This window comes from Gobius niger, assembly GCF_951799975.1.
Source record: "Gobius niger genome assembly, chromosome: 16".
In the NCBI taxonomy this organism is placed as follows: Eukaryota; Metazoa; Chordata; class Actinopteri; order Gobiiformes; family Gobiidae; genus Gobius; species Gobius niger.
This window is the reverse complement of record NC_136867.1, coordinates 18,392,358-18,418,770: the sequence shown is the minus strand read 5'-3', so window position 1 is coordinate 18,418,770 and position 26,413 is coordinate 18,392,358. Positions and strand designations below refer to the sequence as shown.

Genomic DNA, 26,413 nt, shown 5'->3' with positions numbered 1-26,413 from the left:
TCTACGAGTGTCCTCACTAAGATAGCAGTACAAGATTGCGCGCATGTGTATTCTTGTAATTACGACATTGTGAGGACCAGTTAGAATTTTTCACCAACAGAGTGAGGACATTTGTGGAAAGTGAGGACATTTTGGGTGGTCCTGTGGTTTTAGGGTTAGGTAAGAATTGGGTTTAGGTTAGGATTAGGGCCTGGGTAACACATGTCTATGAGTGTCCTCGCTGAGATAGAGCCACAAGGGCGTATGTATGTGCGTAAGTGTGTGCATGTTTACAAATGTCTACATTAAAAAGGAACATAAAATATCACACTAGTAGTTAATGCAATATTCAAGATCGTTACCAAATACAGCACAATTTTTCCTCATATGTACAACTGTAGTTGCCACTATACTACCAATACTCCCCATTACTGCTCCCACTATTGCTGCTGCTGCTACAATGGATTTAAGAGCTCAAAAATACAAGGCAGAAAGCACTCCAGTCTATATACAAAAGTGGTGTTGTACAATCACTTGTCTCAGGCAAAAACTTTGTATGAATTTGATATTTTTTATTATTTAATTACATCATAAATTACAAGAAAGAAGTTAATTACATTTCAAAAAACATTTTCTGCCTTTTTATGCAGTACATAAACTTTATTTATTTTTTGTACAGTTTTCTTTAAATTCTCCAGTATTGTAATAAAGTATAAAGTGCGGCAGTGAAGAGACAACAGTCGAGAAGAGCAGAGTGCAATAATGTCAAGCGTGCCTCTCAAAAACTGGCTTTTTCTGTCTCATGATCACGTCTCATTAAGGATCTCAATAAATGTTTACAAATGAGGGAGGAATAGGAAAAAAGGATAAACAAAAAAAGACAGGATGTTGTATGAATAAGTGGTTCTCAGTTTGTGCGTAGCCAGATTTAACCAGCGTCCCTATTATTATTATTATTATTATTACAGGACTGCTTTTCATTGTACTTACTGAACTTGTACTTACTGTACTTGTGTTTACTTTGTATTTACTGTACTTGTACTTACTGTACTTGACAGCATGTTTGGCACTTTTAAAAACCAGTTCACCAATTGATGTAATTAAAACAACTTTTAAATTTCCTTATGGCGCACTTTTACACAAAGATAAATCTAGATTCATTATTATTAGACAGATAGCAGTGAATTTAAAAAAAGGCAACTTAAGTAACTTCAGGTAAGGTTTCAACAAGAAACTTTGGGCAATTTCCCTTTTTTTAAACAATTACCACATTATTACATGAAATATTGTTTACCCAAATAATTTTTTAAAACTATCTAAAAACATGAATTGTGAGAATGTCCCTTCTGTAACCCGTTGTAGCAAAAGGTAATTTGAAAATAACTAAATGCCCTTAAATACTTTATACAGTGCTGTTGGCAAAAGCAAAAATACTGACATAACAGAGTGATAAAATGTGCGACGCTAAAACAGTAAAACAATCTGTTTGGAAACATAAGGCAAAGGAAAGGCCTGTGAGGATCTCAAAGAGGGCACATCAGAAGGTTCACAAATCCATACAATTAAACAGTGCAGACAAAGACATAAAAGATTTACGTTACTGTTGTGTTTCTGCTCGTTTCCCTTTTGGCTGAGGTAGCACACACGTGTACGGTGAACACAAACACAGCGTTTTTTCTGTAACATTGATCCTTCCTTTAAAGTTTAATAAAGCACTGTGGTGATTCGTGCAGTTTACAGAGACAAAAAACAGTTTTTATCCATGTATGGGCTCTATGATCTCTATGCTAACTCTTTTTCACTTGAGTGTCCATGCTAACAAATCAACATCTCGCTGATTCGTATGAGCTTGATACTAAATTCTTATGAAAGAATTTAAGATGTCAATGCTGTAGTTTTCTGTCTATAATTATATTATACACATTTTAAATCTAAAAGATGTCAATCTGCATGAAAACTAAAGCCAAAATAAAGAAACAAAGAATCACTTTGTAAAGGTACAAAGCTAGAATGAGATGAAAAAACACTCTGTAGCTCTTACATTAATGTGTTAGCATGGTGTCACACTCAAGTCCATATCAATTCAGTTTAATTTTCATGATATCTGAATACATTTTTATTCTGTGTGTGAGATCTAAATGTTACTTGCTGCATCCAACAAATTAAAAATAAGAACTTTATTGTTTTATTTGTTTAAATTCAAGTTATGTATTTGATACAATTTTATTTTTGTTACCTCACTTTCAGTCTCTTTGGCCTTCACCTGGCATTGGGTCGGCCTTGGTGCTGCTGTGATGGAGACTTGAGGCGCTCAGAGAGCCACTGTTGACAGATGTTTTTCATCACAGAGTCTTTGGCCTCGTCTGCAGCCTGTAAAACGTCCTGCACCAGGGGGCCCGCGCGGCCCAAGTCCAGCTTCACTGCCAACAGGTAAGCAGGCCGCAACTTACTGCACGACAGGTAGGCCTTGATCTGAACACAAAGAGCAGCACAAACTGTCAATGCAGTAGGATGTTACCCAGCATGTATGATATTACATTCACAGGATGTTAAGCTTAATTTATAAAGGTTATGTTCGTAAAGAAAGCAATGAAAGTTTTAACCATCCATTCAAATTCAACTATACCTTGCTTTCTGTGCTCTTGATTTCCAGAATCAGACTCTCCAGCTCCTTCGCCTGGTGTTGACATAACAGGAAAAATATTAAATCAATCTAATTATGTGCATATACTGTATATGTGAAGTTGTTTTCGCTCACATCGGCCGGGGCTTTGTCAGCGCTCGACACGCAGCTGAGGATCAGGGAGTCACAGTCGTTCTTTGTGGCAGTGCCAGATTCACCGACGCATTTCAGGAGCTGCTTGACCGCGGCGTATTTCCTCTGCCGGATGAGGAGCTGACTGGCCCGAGTGTACACGGACTGGGCCTCCAACTGGAAGTCCTAAAAGAAAGTGAGCGAAATGAATTAAAGACAGCCAGAGTCAGTCTTGTAGGTGCAAAAGGCAATGACTATGACTAATGTTAAGCAATATATACTGATATATATATTATTTACACCATTGGAGCAATATTTTAAGACTATATGACAACTTAAGATTAAAGTATATTTATTTTAACTATTACTTAACTGATTATACTCTGCTTTTTTATAATACTATGAAATATTATCTACAAACCTGTACAACTCGGTATGCAATGCCAAATCCCTCCTCTATATTTTTTCCACCGAGCATCACCTAGAAATAAACATACATTGGATTTCAACACATTTATTAAAATAATCTAGAAACGATTTAGATTCTCAGTCATCCAGGGGGTTACTTGCACCTTCAAACATCGAAAACAAAACAACTGGAGTGAAATTTAAAAGATATGCCGAGGTTTCACTCCCCATCTAGGGCTCATGGCTGATTTTTGTGACAGCGACGACTACCAGATATAGTTGTGGGTTGAGACATCCCCGTGAGGTCACCAAACCAGGAGGAGGCCGTATATGAAAGATAAATGTGCACTGGGCTCAATAAGCACGGGGGACCACTTTCCAGCCATCCCTTCCCCTGGGATAGATCCGTGCGGAGGATGTCCCGGACACCGTTTGAAGATCAATGGGTTTCACCACACGCAGCTATATCTGGGGGGCATGGTGGTCACAACCATCAGCCATAGATGGGGAATGAAATGTCAGCGTCGCTTTTAAATGGTTTAAAGTGGATGCAAAACAACTTTCTCCAGCTAAACTTGGACAAAATTGAAATCGTCTTGGCCCACAGAAACAAAAAGAAAGTCTCGCTCTCTAAAACCAAAAAATCAGGTTAGAGATCGAAGAGTAATTATGGACTCAGACCTAAATTTAAACTGCCACATTAAATTAAAATCGCACTGTAAAATTGCCTTGAATATGAATTGTGCTCTACAAATAAAGTTGCTTGGCGTAAATGTAAGCCCAGTTATTTTGTTTTAATGTTAGACCGAAGAATTAATTGGTCATTACAGGTCTAAAAACTCTCATATGTCCACACATTAGAACAGAAAGATAAAGACTTTTTCACTGCTGTATACGACATATTCAATATCAGAATGCTTTTCACCTTGCAAGCAACTTCAATCTTCATTGCGTTCCCACCGAACAGTGTAGGAGGCGAGTGTGATCCCGGCTTGGCAGATACTGTGCTGGTTTGTTGTGTCTTTGAGGAGGCCATTGTTTCACAGCGATGAAGGAAGCGGGTCACCTCCAACTGCAGCTCAATTGTGTTCATGTGTCTAAATAAAATCACATTATTAAGAATAATTGGTCAACCATGTCGCAGCTTTGTAATATTTTATGTGGGAAGAGAACATCAACCTCGATACATCACTGGCCGACATAGTTTTCCTGAATGAATTGACCTGGGACCTTCGCCTGCCCGCGCCCCTGCCCTGCTGCTCCTGGAGGTAGGTCTTTAGGTGATCTTTGGCTTTGACCAACCAGCTCTGGAGACACAAAGGAACAAATATGTACTTTTATTTAAAGGACCTTCTTTGTAATATAACATTTGGGTCGTCCATTCACATTAGAGGTCGACCGATAGAATGGTATTTTTTAATATCAGCTATTGGCCGATATTTGGCTGATATCTCCGGAACCAAAAGTCAGAGACTTCCTGTTTTTTGCATTGGATAGACCTCAGTCAGAGCCTTAAAATACCTTCCTAGGCCTCAGGGGAGCTAAGACACATCACAGTGAATATTGGTGCAAGTTTGTACACCTCTGAGCTCTGATTGTATTGTATATACTGAATTTTATGTTTGTTTAGAATCTGCAGATTTTTTTCTTTCAAACAAGCTTCCACTGAAGTATCCATATCAACCCTATGCCTATAATAAAGCGCTGACACATTTTACAGCTTGGAAGCATCATACTACACAGGATTATCTACCAGATCTGCCAAAAATATCAGCAATGCATATCAGCTAAATTCATGTTGGAAGCTACTAGAGAGCAGTATGAGCAAATAGGTGAAAATCAAGTTATATTACAAGAATTATTATGTATATGCATAGATCATTTAGCTTGCATTGCGCTTACTGAGAAACAAAAATGCACACTGATTATGTACAGGCATTGTAGGTGCGTGACTGCACTTGTAATTTGGATGGGCGGGGAAAGACATGATGACGTCAAAGACAGGCACATACTTGAGATGCTCTGCCAATCTGTCAATCTATGTTGTTTTGAAGTTCCATCACAGTGAATCCAAGTGACTAAATTCTTGGACTGAAATACAATGATGCACCTGTTGTTCTCCGAGCTGGTGGTATGAACTGGCTCCGTGCGTGAAGAAACGAATACAAGTCATGGCAGCTCGCACGTGATCCTAAACAGAAAGCACAAACATATTACAAAACTGTGCCCCTCCCAGGTTGCGCACACATGATGCAGGCGACATATTCTCACCGTCATGAACTGCTGCAGCTGGTAGAGGGTGTTAAAGTGTCCCCTTCGTTGCATGAGTTGACAGGATGCGATTAAGTAGCGGCTGCATGTCTCCAAACCGGGGTCCAGCTTCTCCAAAACTTCCTCGAGCGATCCGAGACGCCCCTGTTCCAGACTGGGCTGCAACACCCCTTCCAAAAACACCTCATCTGGGCATTCCTGAGACAAGCACACAAACGCAAGGCCACCGTGAATTACCGTTATGCAACAATAGCAACATTTTCTTTCATTATGTAACGTATTCTCACCTTATTGAGCAGGTATTTGAGGGCCTCCAGGAGACAGTCGTGGCGCATGTAGAAACTGATGAGAGCCAGGTGCGTCCCGTACGTGTTCAGGTAGAAAAGACTCTCCTGGTGGAAACTGCTGTTACGCATCTGTCCGTCTGAGCGCTCGATGGGACCACTGTCGCTCAGGACCTCCTCCAGCTCATGCAACGATGCCAGAATATCCTCAGCAAAAGACTGTGGAGGAAGAAATAAAAAGAAAATGCATAATAAATGTGAGAATACCTGTTAAAATGATGCAAGGTTCAAAAAACAAATCCTCCAGGATTCGTCAAACACATTTTTCTTTGGGACAAATCTTCCATAAATCACTTGGTTATGAGCGGAATCATTTTACTTTTATTTGTCCTCAATTTTAAATGTCAGGTAAAACTGTATTGCACAACAGTCACCTTCATGCACCTGCAGGACATGTGTACCCACTCAACATAAAGCACCACTACATGTACCATACAGTTAGTTCTATTACATAATAGTCATGATAAATTGACTTGGCAAAGAGTAATGGCATTTTTGTCATGGGTTTTCCCAGTTCCCCCTGGCTGTTCCCAAGACAAATCGGAAGACAGAAACCCTTTTCAAGGCTTACTGAAGACAAAACTTTCAGCCTTTTGGCACCAGGGTTTTCTTTCTATTATACATTTGTTATTGTATATTGTTGTGCAGCACTTTGGTGAGCTTCGGCTTTTAAAAATGTGCTTTATAAATCCATTTTATTTGATTTGAATATACGAAATATAAGAAAATGATTAGACAAAGCCATCTGTCATTTGAGTTCCTTGAACGATGTGAAATAAACCTGTCCCTGCAAGTAAAAAAAAAAAAGAAAAAAAAGAGAACGCTCCGCTGCCAAGAGACAGATTATTATTGTTGTGTAACAAGTTTTTTCTGGCTCACTCCTGCGTGACCACACCTTTATCTTCCAGATCCCACAATTATGTGGTTGTTTTTTAACCCGATTGTGAGGTCAAATTCAGTCAAACTTGTTTGTGCTGGAAGCTCTTTTGTCAATCAAGTCATTATTGTGTTATAAAATATACTTGTATAATACAAAAATGACTTTGATTGATAGAGCTTACGGCACAAACAAGTTTGACTGAATTTGACTTAACAATCGAGTTCAAAAACAACCATGTTCCAGGCTGTTCATACAGCACTATGTAATAGTTCAGTTAGTGGCTTTTAGATTTACTCATATGGGTAGATGATGCTAAACAATCATTTATCTTTGCCATGCCCCAATCCTGGCTTATTTAAAATAATAAGGCTTATGAAGTAGCTTGAAGATTAAAAGTAGTCTTACAGCAGCCACAGTGGGGCGAACGCTGGTCTCCAGGTGCTGAACGATCTCCTGCAGCAGAAGCGGGCCTTGGTTGAGCTGGTTTCGATCCACTGGGGGCTTCAGGCAGCGGGCAAACTTCTCCCTTGCCCCGGAGAGGTGTCCTGCTTTCAGACAGGCCATGCCCCACGCCTGCCACACACCACCAGGGTCCAGGCCACTCTTAGTTGAAACCTTAGGAGCAAAACAGAACAAAATGTAAATATGGGGAATCACTTCAAAGTGGCAATACATTTTAAGGGAGGTATGTAATAAAGAGTCATTTAGCTATTTTCACAATTCTTTCCGTCACTTAAGAAACACAGAGAATTTCTTTCATGCTTTCTTATTTTTATGAGAGACTGAGAGAGAAGAAAGGATTTGGTAATGTCATGAAATATTCTCTCTCATTTCCTTGAGGTCGAATGTTTACAAACACACACACAGACCGACTGAGTTAAATAACTTGGAAGCTACCAGGCAGATGCAACTTGAGAAGGACTCTGTGTATTTCCAAGTGATAAACAATGTGGCCAAGATCCAGCAAAGTTGTGCAAAGTGCTAGTGGCTAGTGTGCTCACAATTTAGGCCAACTTCTACTAAAGTTACCAGAGGCAACTCAAGGTCAGACCAAAGAGCAACACAGCATAGGAGTTGTAGGCGGAATTATTTTACTTTGCATGGAGAAAAAGTCTAAACAAATACTGGCAAAGCATACCTCCACAGCAAGTTGGTAGTGCTCAGCCTCCAGAAGTTGATTACGAAGTCGTGTAACTGCGGGCGTTTCCAAAATATCATCCAGAGAAGGAATGTACTTGTAATTGGCCAGCACCAAAATCTTCAGCACATCCACTTTGCTAATGTAACTGTCGACACACAGAAAAGCATTACTACTACAGACTTTTACCTGTTTGATATACATTTTCCAAGTATTTGAAAACAGTTGAATGGTATCTGTCTCGTTCTAACAATTCACCTGTCACACAAGGCGAGGTCATGGCTACGTCCGACCTTGACGAACATAACTTTTGCGCTGAAAAGAAGCTGCTTCATGATGTCTGTGAGGAGGCAGGCGTCCACCTCTGGGTTGGTCAGTTTACGGGACAGCGTGCGGCAGTGGGCGATGAGCTGGTGACCGCAGAACTTTTGGTCACTGTGTAGAGACAGGATGGCCACGCAGAGGGGTGCACAGGGAGCCTGGCAAGAGCAAAACATACATACATTGAACCTATTATACATACAGTATTTAAAGCGCTTCTGTCTGGTTATTTTGGCATTTTGATTTGTTTTGTTCGTACACAGTTCATTTCATATGGAAAAAGCTCATTCTAAATTTTCTTAATTGTATCCCAAAACTGGGACTCTTGCAAATTCAGCATTATATATACACTTGAAAGAGACTCTACCAACTTGGAAACACCATGCTCTTGGAATAAAAATAAAATAAAAAAACACTAGCTGATTATGGTTTAGTGTGTGGGAATGAGTGGTATTTATGTATAAAATCTGAGTGTAATTGTTACTATAATAACCTGTTCAAAGTAAAATTCACTCCGCAGCTGCTGGTTTTCTGCCGGGTTCGTGCACAGCTGTATTTGTTGATGTGTGACTTCAGGAAGTTGCAGAGTCCCATCTAAACTGTCCTCTGGGGATAAAGGGCCGCTGGGATCTACACAAACATAAATGAACAACTTAAGGAATACACAAATGACGCTACATTGATAAAATGTCGCGAATGCCAACAATGTAGATCAAGAATAATGGACACTTGCCTTCATCTGCTTCCTCCTCATCGTCAGATCTGAAAACAGAATGAATTCAATTTGATTAGTAATAGCCTTTGTCTATTTTCAATTCAGACTCAAAGCATATCTATTGAAGCTGGATTTTAACACAATGCAATGGCAATGTAAAGGCCTTCATGTGTTGACAGTGATCAAGACTGCGTAAGAAAGCCTTGATGAAATATTACTCTGGGTGGAAGAAAGCGTAGCACTGGTCACAGACTCGGACTTCATCTCCGGGACATCCCTCCACTGCCATCTTCCTCTCAGAGCAGGCCTGACACACCAGACGCCCACACCTCCGACAGTGATGCCTCCTGTTGAACTGAAGAACAAAAACACAAACGCAGCATCATATTAGTGACATTATCTTTCTTCTAGTAGTAATAGTAATAGGTATTAGGCTAATAACTGTTATGACAAATTTAGTCAGTTAAGTTGGTAACCACACTGGCGTCCTGTTGCTAGGTCCCCTGCTGGGCCTTTGACTAAACCAGGTAGAGAGACCGGCCTCTCCAGACGAGGCCCTCGCACCTTTAGACAAAGGTCCCAAATGGCCCATCTCCCCAACATCACAAGTATCTCCTTCTGCCTCCAAACGCGACCATGATTTCATTCCCATGCAAAGTGCCTTTTGGTGGCTGCATTAACATCTCCAACTGTATTAGCATTTCTATGTGTTTCTGGGCTTCCCTTTGTTGTGTATGACCCCTGTCCTGCTGCTCTGTCTGTGGCGCTCACCTATAAAGATGATGCCAGGGCTGAGCAGAGCAGAGCTTACCATGACCTCGCCGTCATGTGTAACCCTCTCCGCAGATGCATTGTGTAATAAACTCCACATCTTGACTAGACAAACATCTCTTAAGCTTTATTAAGCAAGAAAATCCACAACACTTTAGATCCTTAAGCCTTGGCATGTATTGCAGTGAAACTTAAAATAATGTAAGTGTCAAGTCAATAGTAGACTCGGTTCTATGGTGCTAATGTTAAAGAGGGGGTATTATGCTTTTTTCAGTCACATAGCACCAGTCTATAGCACACTACAATGATGACGAAACCTTCTGTTGGTCTGTAAATGCAGTAAATTAAAATAACTGCCTTGTATGACATTGCTCTCTCAAAATGGCTGAAGCGAATGTCTTGAAATAGGCCTCTGTCTCTTTAAGAACCTCTGACCCTTTCAGACACGCCCCCTCCATACGCTGTCTGTGGCATCAGTGGGGAGGGGGTTCTGCTGAGGAGCAGTGGTTGGTTACTCGGCTGATGATGATAGGTCGGAGGCGTCTCCAGGAGGTGGAGGCATTCCTAGGAGGACTCAGGCAAAGCTATCCCTAAAATGGCTGCCATCAGAGTTTTTACAGATTACTCAAAAATACGTGAATGTGCCAAGGCAACACTTCAGGCATGTTTTTAATGAGGGAATGACATAATAACGATTTTGCATAATACCCCCCCTTTAAAGGAATAGGCCACCGTTTTTACATACTAAGATATGTTCTTACCTCACTTTAGACGTGTTAATATATCCCCGTCTGGTCTTTGTCCGTGCGCTCTGCCAGGCAAACGGAGCACATACGCAGCCTCTCCCACATGTCATATAGCTCCAAAAAAGCTCACGATAGAAGCTACCAAGCTCTTCCACGAGTTCCCTATTTAAATAAAGTTACGTGAAGTGTTTTCATGCGAAGTATATTTACCCAGAAATGTAGCATGTCGATTTTATAAGCAAATAAAAAGGGGGACTATATTGTGAGGCGTAATGATACGAGGAGTAAAACGTCCGCGTAGTAACTCCTAAAGACTTCCCCCGCTCACTTCCGTCAATAACCTTTAGGAGTTACTGTGCGGACGTTTTACTCCTCGTATCATTACGCCTCACAATATAGTCCCCCTTTTTATTTGCTTATAAAATCGACATGTTACATTTCTGTGTAAATATACTTCGCATGAAAACACTTCACGTAACTTTATTTAAATAGGGAACACGTGGAAGAGCTTGGTAGCTTCTATCGTGAGCTTTTTTGGAGCTATATGACATGTGGGAGAGGCTGCGTATGTGCTCCGTTTGCCTGACAGAGCGCACGGACAAAGACCAGACGGGGATATATTAACACGTCTAAAGTGAGGTAAGTACATATCTTAGTATGTAAAAACGGTGGCCTATTCCTTTAAGATTTCATAAAATGCAGTTACACAACCGGCCAGCAGAGGGTGCGCTTCATCTTGTGTTCTCAGATGACTAAAGCAGCAGTGCAAAACATAAAGATGTACTGCCAAACAAGCTAATCGGTACTGTGAAGAGCGTTTGACCATGGACAGGGTCAGAACATGTTTGCAGACTTTAAAATTCTCAGGAAATCTATGTGTGATGTACACCAGAGTGTGGGCTGGCGTTTTCAGCAAAGAATATGACACTGAATGAGCAGGATTACTGAAATAAGCGTGAATGAAACAAAACACCACTCCTGGTATGTTTGGATGAGGATATAACATTATAACAATTAATTATGCATGATATTAATTTTGCATGATAAATAGACCCTCTAAAACAGTGTTGTAATCGCATCTATAGTATTCTAAGTATTCATGAATTGCACACTCACCATAGTAAACCTCTCTCTCTGGCAGACCATGCATATGCTCTGTTGAGTATCTGGGACCCAGTCTTTTTGAGCAGGAGGCTTCTCCGGAGGCTGAAACTTCACGGATGACCGTCGCTTTTTACCGACCGACACGCGATCTTTGTCCCTCTCTGTGTTGTTTGAGTGGGACGTGTGGGTCGGTGTACTGTCTGCGGAAATAAGTCGAGAAGTTGTTTTATGAAGTTGTCCTACTTGATTTCTATTGTACATATATGCAAGTCTACTGAGACTAAAATGTCCTCACGAGTGGAACCGTTTGGTGATTCAAGGCGACTGGATGAAGATGAGCTGGTGTCTTGAGCTGGACACTGTAGTAAACCCTCCTGGAGACTAATCACAGAGTCTGAAATTAAAAAAAAAAAAACAGACACATTAAATCACTTCATATGTTCATATGATACCAATAGATTCCACCAGATTGACCAGAATGGCTGCTTTACACTTTAAAGTTTCCTTGAGAGCTTACAATCCTATTACCATAAACCATTGCTAAAGATTCAAGAGAAATGCTCAGTTAAAGGTTGCTTTTGGTGATGAGATATATTTGTTTTGTCACGTACCAGAACGGGACCTCTGACTGGGAGCACAGGAGAAGTCCAGAGCCTTAGAGCCATATTCTGATAAAATCTTGTCAATGTCTTCAGCGTCAAATCCTGCCTCCTGTCCCACCAGGAGGCTGCGGAGAGTTCCCACGGCCAGCCCTGCCCAGTCCACCTTCAGGTTCATCAGCAGCTGCTCCAGCATCAGCAGAGGCTCAGACAGCAGCGGGAAGTAATCCTGCCTCGCAGCTGGAGGCAGCGTCAACAACACCTGATGGAAATAAACATAGCATAGAAGCCTGATAATCAACCAAAAGGGAAAAAATGCTAAATGTATGATGCTACTGTGAACACTTCATAACAAATTTGTGTAAAATACTGCAAAGATAGAAGGAGGGACATTTTATTATTTTGCTTTTGAATGGACCTTTTGGCTGTATAAGTACTTACTCATATAGCAGTACTATATGAAAACATAAAGCACTTGGATTCAATAACTCGCAATGAGTTGGTCAATAACCACATTAGAACAAAATTAGGGTCAGTTAATTCCAATGAATTAATTACATAAGGTTTAATGCGATTAAAAATATGAATCAAACTTAATCACACTTTACTTAAGCTGTTGCAACTTTATGTTGCCTAGAGACCAACGGAGCACAAAGCCAAAAACTAGATTGCTGTCAAACTTGAGAGAAAGTTAAGCCGACATAAATTTATTTAAAAAGATCTCAGATTTCTCCTATGCCTAGAGGCAGGGCAAAATAAATCAAAGTGCTAATGTCTTTGAAGTGTTTGAAACGCAGGCCTCACATCTCCACTTAAAATAAGTTAAAATGTCAGAAAAAACAAAGAAGCCTCTAAAATATACCTCTAAAAAATAAATACGACCCCTAAATAAATGATGCTTAAAAGGAATAGCCACCGTTTTTACATACTGAGATATGTTCTTACCTTAGCTTTGACGAGTTCTTTAGGACCTGTCTGGTCTTCACCCGTGCCTTCAATCACGTAAACACAGCGCAGACGGCGTTAGCATTTAGCCTCTCCCTCTCTCCACTATAGCTCCAAAACAGGTCAAGATAGAAGCTACCAAGCTCTTCCACGTTTTCCATATTTAAATATGGTTACGTGAAGTGTGTGATTGAAGGCACGGGGGAAGACCAGACAGGTCCTAAAGAACTCGTCAAAGCTAAGGTAAGAACATATCTCAGTATGTAAAAACGGTGGCCTATTCCTTTAAATGTGATTAATTGCGATTAGTTAATTACAAAGGTCATAATTAACATTTTAATCGAGTATCACCACTAAATAAAATGAACAAATTTTAATCATCGAAAAGTTCTTGGAGAAACCACTGGATTAGTCACAGGATAAACTCAGCAGAATTAGATGTCAAACTCTAACCGCAAAGCAAACCTCGATTCTACGAAATGTATTGTAAGGAGCAGGTGAAGGGAGACGAGACGAAACATGCAAGTCACCTCTGGGTATGCAGTTCTTCAAAAGCAAAATAAACCTCAATATAAATGCTTGTCTAAACACAAAACACAAGACTGTGGTTGCGGCTTAATCATGAAACCTTATCTTCTTCAGTTAAATAATATTTAAAAATTAAATACAGGTGAAACTAAAGAGTGCATTCATTTCTGTTATTCACTGAGAAACTAATATAGACTCATTACATGCAAAGTGAGATATGTATATCCTTTATTTGATTATCATGGCTCACAGCTTAAAAAAAAAACAAATTAAAAATCTCAGAAAATTTGAATGAAATAAATGAACTTTTGAACAATATTCTAATTTTCCGAGTTTCACCTGTATATTTTTATATATTTCCATAATATTATTATTATGGCACAGTTTTTTTTATCATTATAAAGTGACTGCAATAAGAGTGAACAAACCTTTGAGCCCAGGTGAAGAGCGTGTATGTGCCGCCTTCGGGCCGGAGACACCTGTCTCTCAAAATGTAGCGTGAGATAATCGGCCAAAAAATGACAGGCCGAAAGCCCAGGACGTCTATCGAGTGCCCGTTCACAGACATCCAGCCCCACTGAGTAATCGGAGAGGCCCTCCAGCAGCTACAAGAATAAGATATGACAAGAGAGAATAAATTGACTATACAAATAAGGAAAAATGCAAATATAGAGAATGGCATTTATGGTTCTTAAGACATATTCTCCATATTGCATTATGAAGTATCTGCTAAGATGCACTTTGTACAATGACATACAAAAAATATCTTTAGGAATTTGAATAGTATGATCTATTTTTCTCATTTATACAGCCTTCCACATGTCCTTTTTAGACACAATATTTAGATTTTTAGACAATATTTTTTTCTCCAATGTGCTCTAAAGCAACAGTCAAATAAGCAAAGAAATAAAAAACAAAAAAGCGGTAAAGTGTCCCCACCAATAGTAACACCAAACCTACGCCCTTGAATTCAGGGGAGGTATTTCACTTGCCCAGAATGTTACTGAGTAAATCACATAAAAACCTGAAAAGTGACCTGAAAAGCTTCATCAGTCTGTCCCTTTTCCAAAAGATGAAGCAGATGTTCAGTGGTGAGTTTCAGTCTCAGCTGGTCAGACACAGGATACAGCTCTACCCACTGAGCACAAAGGGCAAACTCCTACAAAAATAAAAGGATTATTATTGAAATCCAGGCTTTGCTAGCTAATCTAAAGTATTACATGGTGAAGACACACCTTTGCCTCCAGTATCATAGATAACAAGTACTCAGCGTTGGTTCGTGACTCGACTTGCAGCTCTTGCCAAGTCTCCCAAGGCAGAGGTGGCTGTAAGTTTAACATCTGGCAAAAGAATAAAAACATTTCTATGTTAAGTCATTGTTGGTTTTTGATCACCCAAACAGCAACAGAATAAGATACATAATGAACAAGATTCAGAACAATATAGCAAGCAATAAATATCAAGGATTTTCAGGCATTATTTAGGTGTTGAACTGATAAGTTGCCAGTCACAATTTGTACTGTTTAATAGACTAGTGTGTGGCTTGGGTCATCAGCCTGACTCTAGTTACTGTATTGCTTTGCTGGATCAAACTTTTACAATGGCAAACTAGTTGTTTCAAAGCGTACCTTAGAAACAACTTACAACAGCGACCGACAAAGACAAAAGGTCAAATTACTATCAAAGTTATCACCGGGTTGTCTTCTTGAACGAGCCTTTTTCTTATAATTAAATCAAAATGGGGTCATTTCTATTACCCAGCGGTAGATGTCCAGCTCCTTCTTTCTGAGCAGCAGGTCCGACCGCAGAGATGGGTCGGTGTGAGGGTCGTTGAGGCAGAACTCCAGCAGCTCCAGGCAGGACGAGAGAGGCCAACGCTCCAGAGACTTCAGGGTGACACGAGCCCGAAGGAGAGAGTCCTGGACACGGAACAGGTGACCAATGCCACTGTCCCTTTCTGAGGAAACACCAATGTTAAAATGTTGCAACCCGTTTTGATACAGATACAAATGTGAGTCCAGACTAAAATGCTACAAAAGTATATAAATAATAACTATTTCCTCATGTGCAAGGTGCAAATTAGAATATCAGACAGTGGCAAGTTGTAATAAGACAAAAATACCTCGTTGAACCACTTTATATTGTTATCTTATAATACAACAGTTTGGCTCAACCACGAATTGCAAACACTATTCAGTAAATACCTTTAGTGTTGCAATCAGTAAATCCCATAGTCTGCATTTATTTGGGAAGTACAGTATCCTTCGCAAACAGCAAAATATATTTTCTCCATGAGGTCTTATTAACATCTTAACCCCCGCCTTAACCGAGGGCATTTCCGCATTACCCAAATTTAAAACGTTACAGCCTATAGACCAGAGTCACGCCTCATTTGAAAGCTAAGACCTACAAAACTAATCTAAACTGATCTTTTTCCTTGTGTTGTTGCCGTGTTGTCATCACTTTTCATCACTCTTTTGTCAAGTTTTTGTCACATTTTCGTCACTTTTTCATTGTTTTTTTGTCACTTCTGTTACTCTTTGGTTGCATTTTTATTGTGTTTTCGTCTCATTTTTTTCTCTATTTTGTGTATTTTTTTTCAAGAAGCTTTTAGATTTGGGTAAAACCAAACTGGAAAAAATGTGTTCAGTTCAGGTGGGGTTAAGAGGTTTACAAAATCATGCAGCCTTAGAACCGAAGATAAAAAATTTAGACTATTCCAAAGTTACACTTTTAAAGTTTTTTTTTAAATTTACCAATAAAAAGCACTATTTTAATCCTCAAGAACATAGTGTACTTTGAATATGTTTACCGTCTATGTTTACCTTCTAGTGCTGCGCAGGCCAGTAGTCTGTCTCTGAGCGCCCCCTCCTGGCTGGTGCCTTGTCCATACAGCTCCAACAGGCTCAGGGCCCTCTTTAGATCTTTGGTGATGAGGGCTTGTTTGAATGCCTCGGCCGCCACAGTTTGGGCCATCTCCTCTTGCAGTCCTGAAAACAGCAAACTGACCAAGGGTTTCCCACAGAGGACTGCGCCCAATCCGACCTCTTCCGCCTCTCCTAATGGGACGTCCAGGATTGGCTCGACCATAGAGTTAATATAAGAGCGTAGTATAGGGGACTCTTTTAAAAGGCTGTCAACCTCTTTGCTGATTTGCTCCCCATCTAGGACGACCTCTTTGCGGCCACTCCAAAAGTACGTTTTTTGGGCTTTCGCTGGTTCCCCTTTGCTAGCGCTGAGGCAGGCTAACGTGGCTAGTAAAGGGGAGCGAGACATTAGGAAGGTCAAAGCTGATGGTGTAATAAGAAAAGCTGATGGAGACGATTGCGAGGATGCTAGAGACAGTGTAGAGTTCGAAATGCTGCTGTGAGAGGTCGACTGGTCTTCCACTGAGTAATCAGATTCAGAGCTCGCTTCAGATCGACAGTCCCTCGTTATACCCAAAATGGACATGTGCTCCCGGGCGTGTTCTTCCAGCAGGAGAGACAAAGCGGCAACATCAAAAACACCGTCTTTGTTGAAGTCCGTCTCGGATCCTGGAGTTGAGGTCCAAATGGGTAAAGCCTCACAACATCTCTGAACAATCACCTCCTGAACGCTGAGCTGCAAACCCTCCTGCTGCAGCAAAGACCGCACCCTAGAAAATAATGGGACTTGTTGAAAATTCTTACCTGTATTACGTCTGTGAATAGCAACCCATTATCTAAAGGCATATTATAGCATTTATAGTAATAAAATAAATCATTGGCAAATATATCACATTTTTTGCTTTGAATCCAATTATATTTAATATTTTTAATGCATATTTCTGTATATGATAAATCATCTCAAGTTGTATAACGCTTTCCCACCTCCACAAGGTATTCAAAGTGCTAGTGCAAGTAAAAAATTAGCATATTACATTTATTTTTTGTATATACCTGTCAGGGGACACTTGTCTGTCGAAAAGCAGGTGGGACAGAAGCTGAGAAGGATCTTGAAGAAGCACCAAGAGAGGATTTCCAAGTTTTGCACCTCCACTTTGATCTGCAAACAGTACATTATTCAAGATACAGTCAAGTTTAGAAATAAAAGAATGATGTTACAATAGCAAAAATACATTCATATATTTTTTTCAAAAGACGATCCATAAGGTTCATTTCTACAATAAAATACCTGGATGAAAATAAGTAAAATCCTTTGTCATTCTTTGGATTGGTGGGATTTGGTCATAGGTACAAAGTGCTGATAAGACCTACCGTCAGAGCCCAGGCTGCGCACCAGCACCGAGGCCAGTATGTTCACATAGTCAAGGAAACTGCGGACATAGTCGGGCCTGGCGAGTGCTCCGTCAGGCTCGAAGGGGCAGAGCTGGTCCAGAGACCTCAGCAGCTGCTTCATGTTGGACCGGACGGGGTGAGAGTCCAGCTCAGCCTGCTTCAGACGGGACTGTTCCACCAGGAGGTCCAGGAGCGGGCTGCCCACTGTGCCCTCTGATGGAGAAGTGACAATTCAGAGGTTTGTTGGAGGATTAGCATTTCTGAACTATGGATAATTTCTCATTTCTGTTGCTTTAACTTGGATTAAAGGGGGGAACAATTGTGCAAAAAACTTCAGAAATCAGAAATGATCATTCAGATTCAGGGGCAATATTGTCCACTTCTGTACCACTACATTAATTCGTTAAAAAAATAGACTTATACAGTATATATTATCTTTCTCACCTGCGCTCTTGGTGGCCGTGCTGAGGATGTGCAGTGTGTTCTCCAGTTTCTGAGCCAAAGTTAATCGAGACGAGATGGACTCCTCGCTCAGCGTTGGGTGACAGCAGAGCAGCACCTCCTGAACGCAGCAACTGAACGGGCTCGAAAACACTTCATCCACAGGAGAATCTGAGAACAAGGGTGAAACAGTGAAACAAAATGCAGAAAAGACATGACATCATTTACAAAGGCAATCACCATAATCAAACATTACCTGTTTTAGTTGAGCTCTTATTACTAGAAGTATGATTCAAGATCTTGTTTATATGGTGTAAAACCATTGGAAATCCACAGATCCCTTCTGAATGAGGCAGTTTGGGGTCCACTCTCACTCCTGAGAGAACAGAAACAAAAACATCTTAATCTCTATCTCCCTGAAATAATACATGGATAGAATGGGATACAATTTTAAGTCTATATTAGTACATGCATTGGAAGAACACTTTTTTTTTTACCGGCAACAGCAAAATAATAGAAAATCCAGAATGAAAATTAATTAAGTATTTGTGTGGCATAGGAAATGTAGCATATTCATCATTCTATGTTCAGATGAAACAGAATGCTTTTATTTCATCCGTTAGGTCTGTTGCCTATACTAACAGATTAGCAGGATGCTACCACTTATAGTGTCAATCTCATACCTCTGTCCTCGTGACTGGTGCTCTGCCTCCTCTCGGCAGTGTCAAGCAGCTGCCGGGACGTCTTCCAGAGCTGACAGTGGCAGCAGGCCAAGTCAAAGGCTGCCATCGCCGCGGGACTCAGCTCCTCCAGCAGAGAGTAGAGGAACCCATCATCATCAGAAGGACACTGCCTGAGCCAGTAGTCCTCGTCCAAACAGGGCATGGGGTGAGCCGCTGTGCTCAGGAGGCGGTCCGCGATGTCCGCGATGGAGTAGAAAGCAACACCTAAAAGAAAACATGTTAGGGAATCTTTGAATCAGATTAAAATGGCAAACATTGGAAAAAAAATAACAGCCGTACATAAAAAAAGACCCTAAAAGCATTGCCCAAAAATAATATAAAAAGAAATTAAACAAATATATATAAGTTTCCAGAAAAAAAAAAATATGAATATGAATAAAAATGAGGAGAACGATACATTTCTATAATAAAAGCCTATTACCAGCAGCAGCAGCATTTCCAATGGCCTGCAGTGTGGTCCTGCCACTGCTGCCCAGTCTGGTCCTCCCTGCTACGGCCGGGACCACAGACCCCAGTCCCTCTGAGGAGGAGGATGATGATGACATGGACTGGCTCTCCATCTTCTGCTCCACCTGTTCCAACTCCACCAGCACCTTCTTATAGTGCTCCATGAACAACAGCTCTCCACAGCAAGAGGACGCCTCCAGGTTAAACATCTGAGACACCTGGAAAGACAATTTCATATCTTGATCCTGTTGCCAACTATTTCTTGTGCAACTTACACCATGCATTGGGTCATTGTCCAGGATCAGGGTGTGTGTGTATAACCTTTTGAATAGACACCACTTTAACGCACAGTTTTTGTAAAAAAAAGTGTTTCATACATGATGTGCCTCCATGAAGTTTCCACGCCGAATGCAGGACATGAGCAGAGACTCTGGGGAGGACAACATGGCAGGAACCAGCCAACTGTGAGGTCCTCCGCACGGACACACTTCCAGGTCAGGGGTAGACGCTGATCCACCATTTCCATCTACAACAAAATAATAGAGAATTTAAAAATGATAATGGGCCCCTCACGACTCGACTAGCTCAAAGCCCCTTCATTGGAATTATTTGGTATAACTAGATATGAAATTAAAACCAGAATTGACTTTTTACAATTGATCCACGCGGAGAAATTATTTTTGGTACAGACAACAAAAAAGAAAGGACCATTTTATTTGGTTACACCATCACCTCTTGCAAATAAACACAAATCAATGTTCCCTCTGAGCTGTGCATATATTAAATCCGACAAAACAAGAACAATTTCTGATTTACAGTGTTGGCCTGTAAAAGAAAATCTGACCAGAAAATAGCTGATAGAAGCTTCTTAACAGTTCTTAGGGGAGTCGCACATTGTCTAATCTTTTTGTTTTTCAATGTCTAATGCTGCACGGGTTTTGAGAAATCTATTGTTTTGCAATAACCTTATGCACAACGTATTTCCCTATAGAGGTTTACAATGTGTTATGTCTCACCTGACGCACTTGTGCTCACTTCTTCGTTATGTTTCTCCACAGAGTTTTCCCTATCCAGAGAGTGTCTGACATGTCGCCTCCTCCTTCTAAGACTCGAACTCTTACTGCGCCCCAGGGACGATGACGGAAAACTAAATGTTGGTGTTTGATATGGGCTTTCCATTCCTAAAACACAATAGAACGATGGATAGAGAGAGAAAATCAATAACGTCTGTTAATGTAATCAAGGTTAGTCTATACCCTACCAGTAATAATAATAATAATAGTACACAGCCTGACCAAAAAAAGAAAAATTGCCACCTGGACTTGACTAACTGTTATAACCTGGGGTTGCTGCAGTTGCTCAGGTCTAGGATCAGCGACACCCAAAGAATGAGATCAACCGACTACTTTAACATCCTGAATGACCAGGTTATTCCATCAATGAATTTCTTCTTCCCTGATGATATATTCTAAGATGACAAAGCCAGGATTCATCAAGCTCACATTGTGAAAGAGTGGTTCAGGGAGCATAAGACATGGGATGTGCTGGAAAAGGCTTTGTGCAGTGGTCACATTCTCCTCTTTGGATCTTTTGACATTGATGAAGTGAACGCGTGTTTTTGTGTTTCCACTGTTGAAGAACAAAAAAAATGTAATAGTCAACACTTTGTGCCACTCACCGTCGCCGCTATTGTGATTGCTGTTGATGATTTGTAGTCTCCATTGGGCCTCTGCAGTGCGTTTGGACAGCCTCTGGAGACGGGCCACGAAGGTGTCAGAGGTCACTGAGCAGCCAATACTTTCAGCCAGCTCTGTGGCCACAGGGACGGCCTCATGCTGACCCAATGCACTCATGCCATCCAACCCCTCTTTCAGAAGCTTCAGAAGCCCTTCCATTGCACCCGCATCCACCAGAAAGCCCCTGCAGCCCTGTACAAAATGTGCCAAGTCCAAATGATGCCCTGCAGTAGAACAAGATGGCGGCATACTTTGAGCCGCTCTATAGCCTTCCTCCGTCTCCTCTGTCCTCTCTTTGGTTGAATTTTGAGTATTTGATTCCTGGGAAGTTGTTGTGTCCTTGATAACTGGCAGGGAAAAGTCTGTGCTTGATAAGAAGAGCAGCGAGAAGATATTCTCCATGAGCTCCAAGCGAAACACAGCAGGAACAGCCTCGAGGTAACGCTGGCATTCGGAGAGGGAGCGCTGGTAAAGTACTTGGGAGCCTTGTTGAGAATGAGGAAAAAAGTTATTTCACATTTTGGATTATACTGTATTGTAATGTCTGGCACTAGTTACACATGTTAAAACGTGCTTGAATACTTTATAGACTTCAATTTGGTAAATATAAGGAAATAACTTAGCTTCAACATGCATCTATATATTTCAAAAAGTGTCTTGTGACCTACTAATGTGCTTTATCAACAAACTCTATGAAATAATTCTGACGTTGAGTTTTTATCATGTGTTTCTTGGTCACATTAAGATCACAAGGAGGATAAAGGCCAGTTTGCAAACCTTCAGAGGAAGCTGGGGTTTGGTGGTTTTCTGCTTGAGACATTTCGCTTTGCTGCTTGGACCCACACGCAGAGCAGTTGGAATATTTATGGGCATTTATGCACAGAGCGTAAATGGCATACTTTATGGCACAAAAACCCTGGAACAAAACAATGTTCCTTTTGGCTCCAGAGTTCACAAGACTGTGAATGGATTCTGTGTCATCTAGAAATAGAAGTTGATGGGGGGGGGAAACACATACATGAAGTCATTTTTTAAATTAATACATTGCTATGCTGGCACAAATAAACTGACCTGTTGCTTGCAGTTTCTGTTTATTTGGCAGTTGTTTCAGCAGATCTAGTATCCTGTGCTCTTCAAATTGAGCCAGTGGAGTTAAGGAATGCAGTATGTATAGAGCTGAGTGATTGTCCAACGTGTGCAGTTGTGTCAACAATGCCTCAGTGGAAATCTCTCTGCAAGAAATACATGACATGTTTTTTTTGCAATAGATGCAACAACAAAAAAGCATATCATCATCTATTATAAAGAGTCTATTCAACATCACTCAAGCAGTCTAATGTTGATTCTTTGATGATACTATATAATGCTGTATTCAACTTCAGGACTTCCCACACATTTCTGATCAGACTGTGGTGGAACATGTGATATGCAAGAAGCTAAATGTATGACTTGTTATTTCTAGACAATGGAGGACAAAATGAGACCAAAGGGAGCCATTGGAGTCTCCTCTGCAAATGGAAAAGCTGGCAACTTTCTACTTCCTGGTTGGTTTATTGTGAATAGAAAGTGAAAGAATATGGAAATGATCGCGTGCAACAAAATTGAATTGTAAAAAGTAACGCTTACGGGTTGTTGTTTTTACACCATTCAAGCATTCCAAGTTGAGATGATAAAATATTAGTAAACTCCTGTAGAACTGTATCATTAGCAGCTGCCTGAAATGACAAAAAGACAAAAAGCATACATTGCGTTAAGAGTATAATCACCATTCAAGCAGTCTTGTGTTGATTTTTAAAGCTCAAGGTCAATTTATCACTTATCGCTACAAATATTGGACATTGGACAGTGACATAAATAAGTCTGTATTTAACTTCAGGACTTCCCATGCATTTCTGATGTGTGTGGTGGCACATGTGATTAATGTCATAAAAAAGCGGATGTAATAAATGATCGAATGTAGTAAAAAGGCGGATGTTCATGTTTTGGCAGACATTATTGTGCTCACCTGCTCATTGTGGAGGGTACCGAGCAGAGTTTGACCCGAGTTCAGGCTGCGACACTGAGTCCATCCCAGCAGCAAAATAAGGCGAGACAGAGGCTGAAACTCCAAGTGAAGCAAATCTTTGAGCAGCACAAACTCCTCATGTTTAATCAGGTCAAGGGCAGTAATCTACAGGAAACAACCAATTACACTGATTATTGAATTGTATCACATGAAGATGCAAAAACCCTTATGGCAATTACAGCGTCCAAGTTCAAATGAGAAAAACGGAAAGAGTGACTGTTTACCATAACTTGCTCAAGGAAATGTTTTCCGCTACTAAGGCACTCAAAATAGATGGTTTTCCAAATGGAGGGACGGTCTTTATGGTTACACAGACTGAGGGTGAGTTTCTGGGCTTCAGGGAGGTCAACTATGGGGAAAAAAAGAGATTGCTGATCAATATTACAATGCTACTACATATTCTCATGCACATTCAGGTTACTAAACCAACAGTAAAATTGATCAATAAACCACTTGTTGTAAATAATGCAATATGACAGCAGTATAATTGATACAAAAAGTGTACATCCTTCTTAAACTAAAAATAACTAGTTCCATCAGAGCTCGTTACAAAATGTCTGACCACATTTAACTCAAATGAGGAAGTAATAATTGTCAGCACATCTAGCTTTATAATACTTTCATCTGAAAACATACAACAAATGGATAGAGAATAGCCAGCGGTTCATTCACTTCCATCTCAATAGATCATTTCGCCACTGACGCTTATTTTATTCTATAACATCAATTTTAAAATACCTTTTGGATGATAAATTTAGCTTTAAAAGGGAAATGCGAATTTCAAAATCTAAGTGCTACAACACTACAATTTCAGAATAAAGAGGAAAGTAATGAAATGCTTTTGCCAATTTTTCAGCATATTACTCAAAGGGCACTGACACTACAATATTCCACTTAATAAATGATGCAAACGATTATTACAAGGTGTGTAGAGTCGGCGTCAGTTCATCCCGCACAAATTTAATTCTAATAAACAATCCATATCCACCTTTACATTCATCCAACTACATTTTATGTCAGCTCCATTCAATAGGCTAAAACCAAGCCTGATGCAGTGTATCCTTACTTTGTGTTATTGGTCCCGTCTGAAGGATATGATCCCTCTGGAGCCTCACAGCAGTGGAGCAGTACACAGAGACCAGCGTGTCACAATGGGGACGCAGCAGTGAACTCAGGACTCGCTCTTCTTTAAGCGGACCGTGTCTGGCCGCCCATAAAGCCTCACATAAAACTTCAAACTGGCCACTGTTTGTACTTGAGCTCCATGGCATCACTGATAGAGTGGCATAAACGTCCTTTACCCACTCCCCCGTCTTATCTGGCCTGGTCTCGGGTGTTTCAAGTTTCTTTATGAGGTGCTGGATGAATGTGCGCTGAAGGGCAGATTCTTCTGTGCATGGCTAGGGACATTCACAAAAGGCAAAATAGACCATTTACTTGAAAATATTTACGACACTAAAGTCCTCGACAAAACATGCAATATACCTCTAAGAAGAATGCTAAGGACTGTGCAAGTCTTGGCTTCTTTTTGTCCAGTAATGTATGAAGACAAGACTCAATGGTAGCGTTTGTTTTTCTTGTAACATCTGGGGTCCTTTGATCAGTGTTGAAGTCTGTAAACACCTGGTGTAATTCCTGGTAAAAAAAAAAATAGAATATAGAAAATGCTTCATTGATATCTGACTGAAGATCCTACCGCATTTTTTTCTATTTTGTGCTGTTTCTCAAACTTTACCTTGAAAAGTGTAGCCGGTATGCCCTCTGACCCCAGTTCCTCCAAAAGCAGCAGAAACTCCAGCTCTCTTCTGACAGTAACAGACACCTATTAAAGAAGACAGGAGAATGTAATCATCAGTCATTTTAGGTAGGATCTGAATTACCCAGGACCAGAGGATTGTGTATAAATATGGATCACATGATAGGCACATTATTGTTTGGATGTTTCATTCCAACCTTTTCTTTTGTCCATTTCTCCAAAACCTGAAGCCAGTACCAAGCAAGTTTGTGTGGACTGCCCAATGACTGCCATCTACACACATTTAAACAAATAAAAAGATCTTAACTACAGGTGAACACAATTTACAACGGCATTCAAGATTTATACTGCAATTTACTTTAGGGTAATAAAAACTTTTACAGCACTCACTTTAAATCATATGGATGACAAATTATTGACTTGATTATGTTACAAAGGTTTTCTGAGAGACTTCCAGAGTTCACCAGTTGAGGCACACAAGCACTGGCCAGCTCCCACTCTCCATGCTGCAGACACTTCTTAAAGTAAACAAAAAGGTCCTCAAGTGAGGTTTCAGCCTCTCGCCCAAATGGATGCATGGCTTCTGTTCACGGCGGCACTCAGCTGAGCAGTGGTCACACAAGAACCTTCACCCTGAAGAGTCCACAAAGCATTGATGAGCATTCTTCACCTGAAATAAAACATTTAGCTTTAGAGAACATTTCTCAACGTTGCAACATTTCAACAACATTTGCAAATAACAACAAATCAATAAAATTACTTCAACAATAATTTATGTTTTGCACTGTACTGTCATATTTCATTGATTAGATAACAAAAGCCCTAATCCAAAGCAAACACTTTGATTCAATCAAATGAAACTACAAAAGGAGCTATGTGTTTTACTATAACACATGACTAAACAGTGAAAGAAAGAATGTCAACTGCAAATGAAACTGATATCTAATAATGCTGAACAAAATGTTCTGAGTACTGTATAGTTAAGTTACTTTATGCATGCAGTTTATGCATTACACTCCAAATACATTAATTTTTCTACGAGAAAAGTTCTTTCACAGACTTGTTCATGAAAACTTAATAATTTTAATCTGATCATTTATCAGTTGCATGCGTTAGCATTAGCTTACATTTTGCTGACTTACTGAAGCTGAGAGTAAGTATCTTTGCCACATGTCATCAATGGCCGTTTTCATGCGAAGCAAAATAGCATTTCAAGTTTCACATCTAAGTTACTCACGCTATTACTTGAGTTGTATTCCCCATATCGGGAGCAACTGTACCCGAGACACCCCTGTCTCTTGATCGCTCTTGAAGTGTTATGCTAGGCGGCTAGCTGCATGTTAGCTAAGGTCATGTGACAGAATCAGCTGATTTTGCAGCCCTGATTGGTCAAAGGTTGTCCCGAAGTGGGCGCGTCAGCTTCTGTGGAAGCTGCCTGCCTCTGCCTGCCTCGGCGTTATAC

At 40.4% G+C, this 26,413-nt stretch overlaps 1 protein-coding gene across 1 annotated transcript; it reads right to left on the bottom strand.

Moving 5' to 3' along the window:
* Nucleotides 1–1,224: 1,224 nt before the first annotated feature.
* On the bottom strand, nucleotides 1,225–26,361 carry zfyve26 (zinc finger, FYVE domain containing 26). The gene is made up of 43 exons (XM_079573328.1): nucleotides 26,189–26,361; nucleotides 25,342–25,621; nucleotides 25,149–25,224; nucleotides 24,931–25,017; nucleotides 24,681–24,830; nucleotides 24,262–24,595; nucleotides 23,420–23,544; nucleotides 23,136–23,300; nucleotides 22,757–22,845; nucleotides 22,202–22,362; nucleotides 21,908–22,111; nucleotides 21,073–21,615; nucleotides 20,411–20,575; nucleotides 19,772–19,920; nucleotides 19,369–19,612; nucleotides 18,888–19,151; nucleotides 18,461–18,580; nucleotides 18,208–18,375; nucleotides 17,743–17,976; nucleotides 17,425–17,530; nucleotides 16,330–17,141; nucleotides 15,262–15,461; nucleotides 14,740–14,844; nucleotides 14,541–14,663; nucleotides 13,933–14,109; nucleotides 12,044–12,293; nucleotides 11,728–11,826; nucleotides 11,445–11,632; nucleotides 9,030–9,166; nucleotides 8,826–8,858; nucleotides 8,590–8,719; nucleotides 8,034–8,254; nucleotides 7,776–7,923; nucleotides 7,043–7,252; nucleotides 5,701–5,916; nucleotides 5,414–5,611; nucleotides 5,253–5,333; nucleotides 4,322–4,449; nucleotides 4,068–4,239; nucleotides 3,156–3,215; nucleotides 2,738–2,920; nucleotides 2,606–2,656; nucleotides 1,225–2,451 (listed from the first exon to the last, which is right to left on the bottom strand). Exons 2-43 carry the CDS (start codon nucleotides 25,527–25,529, stop codon nucleotides 2,239–2,241), a joined length of 7,707 nt encoding a protein of 2,568 aa, XP_079429454.1. The 5' UTR covers nucleotides 25,530–25,621; nucleotides 26,189–26,361; the 3' UTR covers nucleotides 1,225–2,238.
* Between the last annotated feature and the right edge of the window lie 52 nt (nucleotides 26,362–26,413).